The sequence below is a fragment of the Portunus trituberculatus genome, chromosome 14, assembly GCF_017591435.1.
Source record: "Portunus trituberculatus isolate SZX2019 chromosome 14, ASM1759143v1, whole genome shotgun sequence".
Taxonomy (NCBI): Eukaryota; Metazoa; Arthropoda; class Malacostraca; order Decapoda; family Portunidae; genus Portunus; species Portunus trituberculatus.
Window position 1 is genome coordinate 4,572,550 of NC_059268.1, and position 15,233 is coordinate 4,587,782.

At 38.3% G+C, this 15,233-nt stretch overlaps 1 protein-coding gene across 6 annotated transcripts in view; it reads right to left on the bottom strand.

The window, feature by feature from the left end:
• The window catches only part of LOC123503534 (DNA repair endonuclease XPF-like), a 432,975-nt gene that overhangs the window by 195,526 nt on the left and 222,216 nt on the right, over window positions 1-15,233 (bottom strand). For all 6 annotated transcript variants that reach the window (XM_045253376.1, XM_045253377.1, XM_045253374.1 and 3 more), the window contains 2 exons: window positions 14,580-14,984; window positions 5,690-5,791 (listed from right to left, as the gene is read on the bottom strand). In XM_045253376.1, the coding sequence (XP_045109311.1) occupies window positions 5,690-5,791; window positions 14,580-14,984 (507 nt within the window). The remainder of the gene's footprint in view (window positions 1-5,689; window positions 5,792-14,579; window positions 14,985-15,233) is intronic.

Consider the following 15,233-nt stretch of genomic DNA (forward strand, 5'->3'; position numbering starts at 1 on the left):
CAAGCCACCCTGTCGCCTCAGAAGGTCCAACCTTGGCCTAACACTGATCTCCTGCCTAATTTTTTCCACTGCCTCCCCAAGCCTCTTAACCTCCTCCTTTAACTCAAAAAATGAGAACTTCGTTCGCACTTTTCCCCTCACTTAGCTTTCTCATTTCCTCTCGCAATTCTCGGTGCTCAAGAGAAAGAACTAAATTCTCGCTCTTGAGCCTACACACCATACACTCAGAAAAGTCAATGACCTTCCTGTCATGCCCACACATCTCACACACAACAAACTTTCCCAATCCCACCTCAACACTCTCTTTCACGCACTCAATCACACTCTGATATACCTCAGTAGCTACCGCCATTGTAATTTACAATCTGTTAACTCACAAACAAATAAAAATACTTGGTGACGGCAGGGTGGGGGATATATAGATGTTTCTTTTGATTTTTCTACACTAAGTTGTAGCATGGTCTATATGTAGATGATTCCTTATAAGTAAAAAAATTCATGATAAAAATAATTATTTTATGAATTATCATTATTATTTTGAGAGGAGGAGGTAGTGGACACATACCGATACGATAATCTACTCCCAGCGAGATCTAATAGCACTAGTTCAGGGGATGCTTTCAATTTTCCAATAAAGATAGCTGTGATCTTGCTGAATGTTTTCCTTTGTGTCTCACAACTCAAGGGGGCAGTCACAGCCTGCCCTATTTCTTTACACAAAACTTACACTTGCACTTACCACACACACACATCCTTCACTTAGAATGCAAAATAAAAAAAATGGCGACTCCAAATCCAGCCTTGGAGTCCCCTTCTAGGGAGGGAACCAGAAATGTCCCCAGGTTGGACTGCTCTCTTGATGACGACCAAAATGTTTTGAAACCTCTCTTGACTATTCTACATTAACTCCTGCAACATTCGTGGTCTTAGATCTAGTTTTCAATCTGTAGAACACCACCTCTCCTCTACTAAACATCATCTTTTTTTCCTCACCGAAACACAGCTGTCTGAGGTAACTGACAATAGTCCCCTTCTCTGTTCCCTCCTACTTTCTCCATTCTCATTTTCGCTTCAAAGCTGGATGTTGTGTCTATGTGCGCAACGACAACATGCTCTTGTGCTCACACTCTTGAATCTGCCAAATTTTCCACCATCTCACTTCAACTTAATAGTCACTCTCTAACTAAATTTCATCTGTGCTGTCTATCTCTCCCCTAACTCCTCTGACTATAGTGAATTCTTTGACTATTTAACTTCCAAAGTGGAGCACATTCTGTCCCTTTATCCTTTTGCAGAGATCTCCATCCTTAGAAATTTCAATGTTCACCATCAGCTTTGTCTTTCTTCTCCCTTCACTGACCATCCTGGTGAATTAGCCTTCAACTTTGCTATCCTCCATGACCTAGAGCAACTGGTGCAACACCCTACTCGTATCCCCGACTGTCTTGGAGATATGCCCAACATTCTTGATCTTTTCCTCACCTGTAATCATTTACAGGTGCTGTTACCCTAACTTCTCTGTTGGGCTCCTCCGATCACAATCTCATTTCTGTATCTTGACCAGTTTCTCTAATCCCACCTCAGGATTCCCCAAAGTGGAGATGCCTCTGGTATTTTTTCTCTACCAGAAGGGGGGGACCTTATGTGGTATTATGCTGATTTTCCCTGGAATGATTACGGTTTCCGTGTCTGATATCCATCTCTGTACGCTAAACACATAATGGAGGTGATAATGTCTGGCATGGAGGCGTACATTCCTCATCCTGAGGGATACCACTGTTAATTGATTTCTGAGAGCAGCAGCTATACAGGGGATCCTTGTGATTTGACTGTTCGCAGTTCAAATTATCGCCAATTCAAACTCAGTTAATTAATACCCAATCCTCAAAGTTCAACCGACTGACTCCCGGATTCGACATTCATATCTCACGCGCCACCCACCCAGTCAAACCCGCCGCCACTCCAAATTAGCCGTAAATTTGTGTAAGGGGTTATCACACTGGCCTACGATACACAGAACGAGGAACATCTGCTCCAGATAACTGGAACCTTCCCAGGATTAGCGGAACAAATTTGGGATGGCTTCATATCCATTCTAGTTCTTCATATGCTATCCCAATGAAAAATAAACATAAGATATGTAATAAAACCCTATCATTCAAACTAAAAAGAACGTGCCTGAATTTTTTATATATTGAATACTGAATATTTCATCAGTCTTGAAAGATGAAATATATGTATATCATGTCGATAGTTTTGGGTTCATGGCAACTCCAAAAGTTGCCGACGTGCAGCTCTCAGTTCTTCCCTAATTTCCTTTTCTTCAATAACTGGAAGTGCAAGTGCAATGGCAGCACGAAGCACAGGTTGAGATATAAGCGGCATGGTTTTGTTTAGGTTTGTTTTGATTAGACTTGGTCTTGGTTGCTGGGCCATTTGCCTAGCACAGGAAGAACGCAGCCAGCATGTGTGTGATAATGTTCCTGGTTTTGCACCAAGAACCATGGCCCGCGTTCTGTGTATCATAGGCCAGTGTGATACTCCCTTAAACTGACGCTACCCTGTGCAATATAAATGAAGCCTTTAATAGTACTGATTTAGTCTAAGTTAGTGTTTTTTAGGGGTTATAGTGATGTTTTGGGGGGTCTAGGCCAGAGGTTGGTCCCTATTCCCCCTAATTCTGAAGTATCTTATGAGAAAAATTGCTTCACGATTCAAATAACGCTGACTCGACCAATGAAAAACCGCGAGGATGTCCTGTATCCTACATTGTTAATAGGTTTCCTCATTCTCTTCTATCTTGTAAGGTTTGTAGTCCCATTTTCTTCTGCTGTTCTTCATATGTTAGGTCCTATAGTTCTGGCACTGTCTTTGTAACAATCTTCTGTATCTGTTCTAATCTTCTTATAGCTTTTTTAGAGTTTGGAAATCATGCTACAGCTGCATATTCCAGCTTTGAACGTATCATGCTTGTGATGGTTTTTTCATCATGTGTGTGTGTGTGTGTCGGGGGAGGAATGCCTGGGCTTGGTGTCAATGACGCATGTGCAAAAATGTGGTGCTTTGTTTAGAGTCCAGGGGTTCTCAACCTTTTTAATCTTATGTACCCCTCGAAGTCTTTCAGTATTGATCACGTACCCCTTACCCACAATGCAGCATCAAGAAGGGTAACAATAAATGCATGGTTTATTGACTTAGTCACAGATAACAGTAGATCTGGATTTGACACGAAAATCGCCGCGCTGCAGTAACGTACCCAAAGCTGGAGAACGGACCTTAAATTTCAAACCTCAAAATCTCAGCTCCTAGCCAACATGAATCTATGAAAATCACTGTGAAGCAAGCTAAATGTGTTTAATTCAATGCCTGAAAGTGATATCTAAATCCATACAACCGTGTCATTGTACCGCTCAGTTATACGAGTCAACCACAAGAATTTATATAGTACCAGGTGGATGTTTAAATACAACTTTAAGCTTACAGCTGTATTTCAAACACAAAATGCAAATTTTGTATCACTTATAAATTAATTTACATGATTTTGGCTGTCCACTTGCTCATCTCTTCTTCACACCTGAGAGTTTACGCCTCTTGTCATCACTCTGTGACCGTGTTACCTCCTGTGGCGACACCAGGTTTGCGCTTGGCATGGACATCACTGTTGGTGTCTTACTATCCCACCCCTTATACATGTCACAAATGTTGCACTAGCGTACTCTATATAATTTCATTAACAAAAATGCAACTTTTTTTTTTTTTTTTAGGAAGACTATTTACAAAGCGCAGAGGCAGGTTTTTTTTTTTTTTTTTTTACATTAACGCAAAGAAATATATCACAGTAGTCACTATCAGTCACTGCCTAGGCATTGTTTCCTATCATTCTAGGCACTATTAATCATTCATTGGTTTGTTGCAGTCACATTAGTAATCAGGTGAGTTTAACACTTAACAGCACTCCACAGTACACTTCCACGTCACAGTGATGTCAATAACATTGACATCACTGAGACTGTGTCACTATCTTTTCCCAAACTGACTATCTATATGGCACCAGATGTCTTAATTGCAGTCACTGCCACCAGTTGCACGCGTCTCGGATTACGTCCCAGTTACAGCCTCTCACTCTGCCATTTTGTGTGACCTCTCATTATATTTCACTGTAGTGTTTCACATTGTACACCTCAAGTCACCACTAACAGTTCTTCTCCACTGTACCACTGACTTAACTCCGCATACAATACTCAGCGTCACCCTACACACGTCACAGTTGGATACACCACTCACAATGTTAAATCTGTGTGCATTACACCACTCACAATGTTCACTCCTTATTCACCTCACTGTACTTCATTACTCACTGCACAGTGACATCACTAACGACTGCATCACACACGCGCATAATAACATTTTCATGTGAACCTTGACACAAGCACTTCACACTTTCACTATAAATCCATTGTTGGAGAAAACTCTTTCAACAACATTCACATTTCACTGTTTCATTGTCTCCACAGATATGTCAAAATGCCTGAACATGCACGTAACAATTATAACCCCTCACTCTTGGCTGCAGCGGTATCCCTAGCATGACTGACTTGAACCGAGTGACTTGAGTGACTGACTGACTGTCCGTCTCGCTGCTCGCCTGAGATTTTAAAATGACTCATTCGCAGTAGACATGGGTGTATACAACTTGCCACAAATATGTACATAATAATAATAATAATAATAATAATAATAATAATAATAATAATGATAATAATGTTTCCTCCAGGTAGAGGTCTGCCGAGCCCTTAATCTGGTGCACCTCACAGCTTCCACAAATGCACACGCCTTCCCACTGCTGCGGTATTTAGTAATGATTAGTATTTCCTTAAAAAATGCACCTTATACTGTACAAAACTTTACAAAATTGTAACTTTAACAGTCAGCAGCCGCGTACTACCAGTCGACCGCTTTGGGTACGTTACTGCAGTGGCGGCGCGGTTCCGCAGTCCCGTGTCAAATACAATCCGTGTCAAATACAGATCTACTGTTATTTGTGACTTAGTTTATTAAATTTAAATTGTGTTATATGTGTGGAGCAGACAAAATTTTTAATTAATACTAGTATGTTTCTACGAGGTAGCATCGATAGGAACTGGTACCTCACAGGGAGACACTATATGTGACTAACATGCAATACATTTTCCAAAAAGGAACTATATCAGACAATTTTCGATCATTATGGCAGTGAACTAGTGTTGCTTGCAGCTAGTTGCAACGTGTAACTAGTAACAGTGATAGATAAGTCACTGTGTGTGTGAATAACGTATAAAATAATAAATCAGAACAAATATTATAGGTCTGCAAGGTTGTGTGGCAACTGTAATCCAAGAGAGCTTTCTTTCAAGTGATATAACTCCAAGAGTTTTCTTGTTAACGTTGTTAATGTGTCCTGGTTCTAGTGAAGGACACATCCAGCCTAGCACATGTAGGCCACATTGTATACTACAAACAAATTTGCAGCTATTGAAAACTAAAGCATTTTGAGAAACCTGCCACGTACCCTCAAAATTCCTCTCACGTAACCCTGGGGGTACGCGTATTCCAGGTTGAGAACCCTGGTTTAGACCATTTTATGTAGGATTGCCAGTCAGGTATATAGTAGGATGGACAAATTAATAAATCACTTAAGTATTTCCTTTACCTCCAACTGTCGAATGAAACTCAAATCTGAGTCATACATGATGATATACTTGGGTTGCACTTCTTCTAAAAGTCGAGTCATCTTGAAGGGGTCATTGTTTGTCTGAAAAGCAAGATTTACTATCAAATTTAGTCCTGTAGTTTAGAGAATTATGGTGGTATTTGTAATATCACATTGTGAATATTAAGTTGGACCATATAGGGGAAGGCCAATCAGAGTTATTAAAATATCTGAGTTACCCAAGATTTATTTTTTGCACATTTTGCATGCCTATTACCACTAAAAGTTGAAAGCCTCTGTGTAATGCATTAGGTAGAGGTATTGTATATAAGGTACGCCCACACACACAGAGCATAAACACACATGTGCTCTCACAGAGAAGACTACAATAAAGAGAGATCAAATTATGCAAAGGCAGATTTTGAAAAGTTAAGAAAATTTTTTGCTGATATTGAATGGAGGAACATTATGAATGCAAGGACTATACAGGGGAAATATGAAATATTCCTACAGAAATATAATGAAGGAGTGAAGAAATACATACCTATTTATAGAGTAAAGAAAAATATACATGCTTGGTACAATACCAGAGGTATAGATGCTAAAAAGGCAAAAGATAAAGCTTGGAAGAAACTCAAAAAGAAGAAAAATGAAAATAACAGACAGCAGTATAAGGATGTAAGAAATTAATATATTACAGTAAGGAGAGAGGAAGAAAGAAACTTTGAGACAGATGTGAAAAAAAGCAAACATAAACCCAAGATTTTTTACAAATCTATAAATGGCAGGATGAAGACTACGGAAACAATACAGAAATTCATAAGAGTAGAGAAGACATACCAAACACCAAAGAAAATGAGTGAAATAATGAATGAGAGCTTCAAAACTGTGTTTACTGAAGAAGAGGATTTTGCAGAACCAAATAGGACATTGCATTGCTAAGGATTGCAGGATATCATGGCACGCACAAAGAAGATATTGGAACACTACTATATAATTTTGATGTCAGAAAAGCAATGGGGTCAGATGGTGTCTCACACTGGGCACTAAAAGAATGTAAAGAGCAGCTGTTAGATCCAATTTGAGAAACGCCGTGGTACAGTGGTACCATGCGTGCTTTGGGATCCTAGAGGTCTCCAAGCGCATGGGTTCGAATCCTGTCCACAGTCTGAGTGTAGGTTGGGCTTCCTCACTCGAGGCAACGGTTTCCTAGCGGGTGGGCTTTAAGATAGGAGGTACCCTAAAAAGTATCCCCTTTAGCCCAGAAATTCCCGTGAAAAGCCCACATGGTATAAAAAATTAAAAAAAAAGTTCATTAAAAGAAGGGAGAGTACCACTAGAATGGAAGAGAGCCAACATAATGCAAATATTCAAAAGAGGCAAGTCAATTGAGCCATTAAATTACAGACTGGTGTCACTTACATGTGTTGTGGGGATGATATGTGAAATTATTATCTAAGAAAATTGGGTTAGATATCTGGAAGAACAAGAAGTTATATTAAGTCCTCATTATACAGTACATATGCGTTCCTGAAAACCTTACCGTAAATTGAAATTACCGTATACCGAACCCATTATAACATGTAATAATGGGGAAAGCACTCCAGCACGTCAAAATTCACCCCTACAGAAATGAAAATACATGAAAATAGTCATTAAAAAAAGTAAAGTACTGCACAAAAGAAATAAAAAAAAAAAGTTTTTATTTACCTTTCACTCGCCAGGTATTCTATCAGATGATGTCCCTCCCAAGGCTAAGGGACAGTAGGGATTTTAGCCCTTACTCATCTTCTGCTGAGTGAGCAAACAAGGATACGACGTCATCTGTACTGTCGGAAGCAGATGCGGAAGGGACAGCTGTAGCAGGGTTGGCACGTTTCACTGGTTTGAATAAAGAGGGTATGGAGGAAGGGCCAGCTGTAGAACCGTCAGCAGCGGATGTGGAAAGGCCAGCTGTAGCAGGGTCGGCAGGTGTGACAGGGATGGCATGTCTGACTGGCTTGAAGAATCAGTTGATGGAGGACTGTTTTTTTTTTTTTTTTTTTTCATCATAGATTTCTTGATAAATCTTGACAATTTTCCCTACGTCCTGAACCCCTTTGCTACTCCTGGCAGGATTTGGGTCACTTTTCTTCAGGGTTTCCAGAGGTTTTTCAATACCACTGAGACATTCTCTAAGAGTTTTGATGTCCAGGCCACGCACAGGTTCTTCTTCCTTGTCTCCCTCTTTTTCTGCTTCCTGTGATGCCTTGTCTTGCTCTATAAGTTCATCATTTGAGAGATGTTCAGTATGGCTTTCCAAAAGATCTTGAACACCATCATCATCAACTTCATCGAGGCCAGCCCTTCTGATTGCACCGATGTCGTCTTCAGCGAAACCTAGGAAGTCATGCGCGCATTCTGGCCATACTTTATTCCACGCCAAGTTCATGGTAGACATCTTCACTTCGTCCCAAGATGACTTGATGTTATCTAAGGCGTGCTTGATGTTATACGAATGGGATTAAAAAAATACACAGAATTTTATCATTCTTTATTGATTTTACAATACAACTAATCTGTTTTTCAACATAGCCTCCGTCAAGGTCGATACACTTCTCCAGGCGGTGTTTCCATCCTTTTAGACCATTTTCAAAGAAATCTGCAGACCTCTTTGTGAGACATGCTTTTGCTGCGGTTTTAGCCTCAACAGTGCTATTAAAACGGACGCCTTTCAACTGTTCTTTGAGTTTTGGGAATAAAAATAAGTCAGACAGAGCTAGGTCTGGGCTATAAGGTGGATGTGGCAGTAATTCCCATCAAAATTCTCTGAAAACATCCTTTACAATGCGTGTAGAATGCACTGGTGCATTGTCATGATGAAAGAGGATTTTGCGATGGAGTTTTCCTGGACGCTTTTTAGCCAATTCTACTCAGTTTCCTTAAAATTTCTACATAATAGGCTCCTGTGACAGTTTTTCGACCTTCTAAAAAGTCTATAAGCACAACTCCTTTAGAATCCCAAAAAACGGTTGCCATTACCTTGTTCACAGACCTCTCAGATTTGAATTTAATTGGGCCAGATTATCCACGAGGGAGCCATTGTTTGGACTGTTGTTTTGTTTCAGGATCATATTGGTATACCCATGTTTCATCACCTCTTATGATTCGACTGAAGAAGTTGTCTTCATCGGCTTCAATTTTGGTCAAAATCGCCGTTGACAATTCACTTCTGAAATTTAGCTGATCTGGGCGCAACGCTTTTGGGACCCATCGAGCCAAAAGCTTACTGAGGCCTAAATCTCCATGTAGAATCGAATGAGCTGAACCAACTGATATGCTCACAGTCTCAGCTATCTGATGAACTGTCAGTCTTCCATTTTCTTCGACTAGGCTCCTAACAGCATCAATGTTTTCACTACTTTTCGAGGTTGTTGGTCTGCCACGACCCTCATTATCTTCAACAGCTTCTCTACCATCTCAAAATCTTTCAATCCATTTGTAAACGCAAGTTTTCTTTGGAGCATCATCCCCATAAACGTTCTGCAAAGCTTGAATGATCTCCGTTCCTTTCCAACCAAGTTATCTCAAAATCCTTACATTCCATGGGTCAAAAACCAACCTTTTTCAACTAGCTCCTGACTGCTTCGTTTCCAAGCAAATAATGACTGGTAGCGACCAGAAGATAGCCAAGAGCATGCCCTTTCTGGCAGACATGTTCCAACATGTTTTATCCTGTTGGCACTTGGGACCTGGGAGCATTCCGCGTATTTTCTTAATCCCCTTCGTATGACTTCCACCATTCTCTGATAGTGGGCTTGCCAGGCCCATCTGTGCCCTTTATCAGTTGCTGCATGATTTGCTGCTGGTAGTAGGCTTTAAATGTTTGCCATAATTATTATGAATATATTTGTGTTTACAATAGACCCTTTAATATTACATTTATTCATCTAATTAGTAATGCATGTAAGTAATATGTAATGCAGTAAAAAAAAAAAAAAAAAAAAAAAACAGGTGGCAGAGGAAGAGATAATAGGCTCCAAGGATGGTCAAGTTAAAGTCAGTACTGTGAGTGGCAGGGAGGTTTGGCGTGGATGACGTCATTACCCCTGCTCCCCCGTGATGGGCCCTCTTGGATGACGAGCAGATAACGTATCTGTGAATTTTTCTTACGGCATATTGAATCGAGGGTAGTAATTTCCAAATACCATAACTGCGAATTTACTGGATAAAGAACTACCATATAACGAGGACTTACTGTATATCGAACAGACAATTTGGGTTCAGGACAGGATGATCATGTGTGTCGAACTTATTAAGTTTCTACTCAAGAGTAATAGAAGGACTGGAGAGCAGAGAGGCTGGACATAGCATACTTGGACATAAAAATGGCTTTTGATAAAGTCCCTCATAACAGACCACTTTGGAAGTTAGAGAGCATAGGAGGGCTGAGAGGAACTTTTTTTTAGATAGGATAAGGGATTATTTAAAGGATAGAGAGATCAGAACCATGATCAGATACATACTCATCTTGGGGTATAGTAACAAGTAGAGTGCCACACGGGTCAGAGTTAACCCCAATGATGTTCAAGGTATATATAAATGACATAAAAAGTGGGAAAAACAGTTATATTAATTTGTTTGCTGATGCAAAATTCCTAAGAGTAATGAAAACCTGAGAGGACTTTTTGCTGCTGCAAGAAGATATAAACAAAATATATGAGTGGAGTAAGAAGTGGAAATTAGAGTTCAATGTCAAGAAATGTCACATAATGGAATTGGGAAAGAGTAAGAGAAGACCGGTATGGAACTATCAGATGGGAGAGGAACAAATAATGAATACTGAGGAGGAAAAAGATCTGGGAGTGATTATACAGGAAAATCTGAACCCCAAAAAACACATAAGTAAGATAGTTGGATTAGCATATAAAATGTTGACTAATACTAGAGTGCCATTTCAATTCATGGACAAAGATATAATGAAATAATTATTACAAGCATGATGCATCCTAAGCTTGAATATGCAGCAGCGGTGTGGTCATCGAGCTCTAAAAAAGATATAAGAAGATTAGAATGGATCCAAAACACAGCTACAAAGATGGTGCCAGAACTAAAGGACCTAACATATGAAGAAAGGCTGAAGGAAATGGGACTGCCAACCTTACAAGATAGAAGAGAACAAGGAGACCTAATAACAGTGTATAAAATAGTAAATAGCATTGAAAAAATGGACAAGGAAGACCTGGTGCTGGTGACAGAAGAAGGTAGAAGGACAAGAGGACATGTAGAGATTAGAATGAGGCAGTGTGTGAAGGATATTGGAAAATACAGTTTCCAACATAGAACGGTGGAAAGGTGGAATGGAATGAATGATGAAGTTGTTACAGCACATAATGTGCATAACTTTAAAGAAAAATTAGATAAATGGAGACATGGAGACAGGAAAATATAAGCCCTGCTAGAACCCTGCACAATACAACTAGGTAAATACATAAAGAAATGCAAATGGAAGTGCTAAATTACATGGACAATATGTTAAAGAAGGACAGAGGAGTGCTACTTGTAGGAGAATTAAACAATAAGCATGTAAATTGGGAAGAGATGGATGTAAACTGTCACGATGGATGTTGGTAGAAATAAGTGTTAGAATTGGCAATGGTAAATACATTGAACCAATGGGTGAAGCATTTATACAAGGTATAAAGGGGGAGAAGAACAATCTAAGCTGGATTTGGTATTCACAAAGATGTGCTTGGGTGGTGATATGGGCCCTAATATGGGTACCACTATATATAAAATTGCCTGCACCACTAATGGGAGGAAGCTGAACAGCCCTTCCTATATATATTCTTCAAGTATACCTACAGGTGCTATAGGCCACAATATAAAAAAAGATAAAAAATTTAATTATAGGATTAGAAAATTTTTAAATGTAATAAGGGACACAAACATAAAAGATGGAATCACACTAGGACAAATTTCAAAAGACTAAGAAGTTACTTTGTAGTATTAGATAGAAGGAAACCATGGTAGGCAAGACAGTAAAAGAGAAGTATGGAATATTCCAAGATAAGTACAGGCAAATCCTGCATAATGAATGTTTACACAACGAATTTTCACCACAATGGATGTTTTGTTTTATTACCCTTAAATAACATAACGAGCACCAAATCCCGCTATAATGAAATTTTTATAGGGGAAATTTTGCCTGAGTTTGAAAATGTTGTTAAATCACCACCACCACTACCATCCACTGCCGCATCCAAATTCCATGTGTTCGGATTTTTTTTTTATTCTATTTTATTTTATTCATTCTTATTTAAAAAACTTTTTTTACTCATCCCAGGACCCCTTGCAACGAATTTTCGCATAATGAACACTTTTTTTAACTTAACCCATTTGTTACGCAGGGTTTGCCTGTACAATGAAGGGGTAAAGAGATATGTTCCTGAGTACAGAGTAAAAGACAGCAAACACACATGGTATAAGGGTATATGTGCAAAAGCTAAGAAATGTAAGGATGCAGCTTGCAAAAAATTTAAGGATGCAATGAAATGAAGTAAACAGATAGTAGTAGAAAGAGGCACACAATGAATATATTAGAAAAAGAAGGGAGGAGGAGAGAAATTTTTAAAAGGATGTATTGAAAAGATGTAAAGAGAAACCCAAGCTTTCTAATAAGTATATAAATGGAAAAATGACAGAGACCATCAGAAAGTTAATTAAGGAAAATAGAACATATATAAAAAAAAAAAAAAAAAAAAAAGAGTGAACTTATGAACAAGAGCTTTAACTTTATTTAAATCAGTATTTAATGAAGAGGGAGATTTCATAGAACCAAACAACCAAGCAACACATGAAGGTTTAAGAAACATTTTGTGCATAAGCAAAAAAAAAAAAAAAAAAAAAAAAAAAAAAAAAAAAAAAAAATTAGTAAACTACTAGAAGGGGTGGATGTCAGGAAGGCAATGGGGCCAGATGGAGTGTCAAGATGGACATTAAGAGAATGTAGAGAACAACTGGTGGAACCAATCTGGGATGTGATCAACAGCTCTCTGATGGAAGGAAAGGTACCAAGGGAATGAAACAGAGCAAATATAGTCTTGATATACAATGGAGGAAAAAAGACCATTGTCACTAACTAGTCCTGTGGAAAAGATCTGTTAAATTGTAATTACAGAAGAATGGTTAGAATATCTGGAGGAAAATGAAATAATAAATAACTCCCAATTCAGATTCAGGAAAGGAAGAACATGCATATAACAAATTTACTAAGGTTTTATATAAGAGTAATAGATGAAGTACAAGGGAGAGATGGATAGGTTGACACAGTGTATTTGGACATTAAAAAGGCCTTTGATAGAGATGACAGACTACCTAACAGATAGAGAAATGAGGACAATGATGAGACACCCCATGTAGTTACAGCAGAGTCACTAGTGGCATACCACATGGTTCAGTGCTGGAACCAATTTTGTTTTGAGTATATATTAACAATATGCAAGAGGGTCTGAGTAATTACATAAATTTGTTTGCAGATGATGCAAAACTTTTCAGAGTAGTAAGGAACATTGAAGACTGTATGGAATTGCAGAAAGATATTAACAAGATCTGGAAATGGAGCCTAAGTGGAAATTAGAATTTAATACTAACAAATGCCATGTAATGGAAACAGGTAAAAGCTATAGAAGAGCTATGTGGGAATACAAAATGGGAGAAGAGATTATAATGAAAAGTAGTGAAAAAAGACCTGAGAGTGATTATACAAGGCACCCTGACTCCAGAAAGACACATAAATGGGTCATTTGCTTCAACATACAGTGCACTAACATCAGGGTGACATTTCATTACATGGACAAAAGGATGATGAAAAAGATCGTAACCCCTATGATAAGACCTAGACTAGAATAGGCAGCAGTGGTGTGGTCATCATACAAGCAGAAGGACATCAAGAAAATAGAAAGAATCCAAAGGACCATTACAAATATTGTAACAGAATTAAAGGATCAAACCTATGAAGAAAGACTGAAGGAAATGGAACTACCACTTTTGAAGGACAGATGAGAAAGAGATCTAATATCGATGTATAAGTTAGTAAACCATATGGAAAAGATAGGTAGACAAGACTTGGTATCACTGACAGAGGATAGAGGTAGACGAACAAGAAGACACTTCAAGAAGATCACGAAAAGTCAGTGTTCAAAAATATTAAATTGTGGAGACATTCAAGTACCAGATATTATTTTGTGTACCAAGATTAACTTTTGTGTTTGAGTATTGTGAAGTCGGACTTCAAAGATGTTTGAGTATTGAGTCTTCATTGTACTGATATTGATGCCGATAGTGCTCATTTTACATCTTGAATGACTTGGATAACTCTTCAAGTGACTAGCATAATGTAAGAGGTATCTTTGATATTTCTAGTCAATATACAAGATAAGTGACTTAATATTATTGAAGCAAAAGGCAAAAAACGCCTACCAGTGCACTCAGGATAGAACCTAAAGTGTTTAACTGATTTGATTCTGGCTTATTCAGATACAACTCATGTGGTGTTTATTCTATGTATTAGCTAAGCTCACAGTTACTGCCTTGAATATGCTAAAAGCCATTGCAGTCATTGGCTACTTGACAGTTTTGTTCAAAACATAGTGTTCCTCCTGATGTATAAGTGAAAGAATGACTCCTATCAACAACTCCTTAAAGAATGTTATCATACAGTCAATGATTAACCAAGGCATTAATGTGCAAAAAAGGGCAGATGAAAAATTTCATTAGTATCTAATAAAGCTTTAAACGTTACTTAATGCTTTTAACAGTGAAGGATTACTTGAGAAATCTCAGTGATGGACATCAGGATTGCACTACTGTTCACAAAGTGAAGTAGGTACACAGGATACACAATTCTTACCTTGACAGATTGTACTAGTGTCAATGGGGACAAAAATCGTCTTTCTGGGAGTCTTCCTTCTTCATCATCTTCCTTATCTGAAGCAAGGTCATCGCTGTCACTATGTGAAACAAAATTATACTGCTTTGTTAGTTGTGTGAGTGTCATCTCTTCCTTATTCATTTCAGATTCAGTTAGCTTCTGTTTCTTTATCTTTTTTCCTCCATCTTGAGATTGAACTTTTTGTTGACGTTGAGGGTGATCAGTTTTCTTCATATCTCTCTTTTGATATTTCTGCTTTCTGCCAGCAATGTTCTTTTTTACAGTGTCATTTGCAATGTTGTCAGGAGGACAGAAACCCAATTTTTGACCAACAGTTTTGTAGAAAATTCGCTGAAGAACCACTTGAGAACCATGCACCAAGTACTGCAAAAAACTTTTTTAATAAAGACTGGAACATAAGCTTTTACACAAAACTAAACCAAAGATTGTTATTCTTGTCCCTTTAAAAGTAAGGAAAAAATAAATGTTTAGATTTCTTTTTTCTTTCCCTCTCTCTAAAAAGGGATACCAGCCAAAGATAGCAAAATTACAAGAAAAATAGTCATCAATAATGAAAGGATAAGTGTCACATGATGATAGGAATACAGAAGGAGAAAGAGACTTCAAGAATTT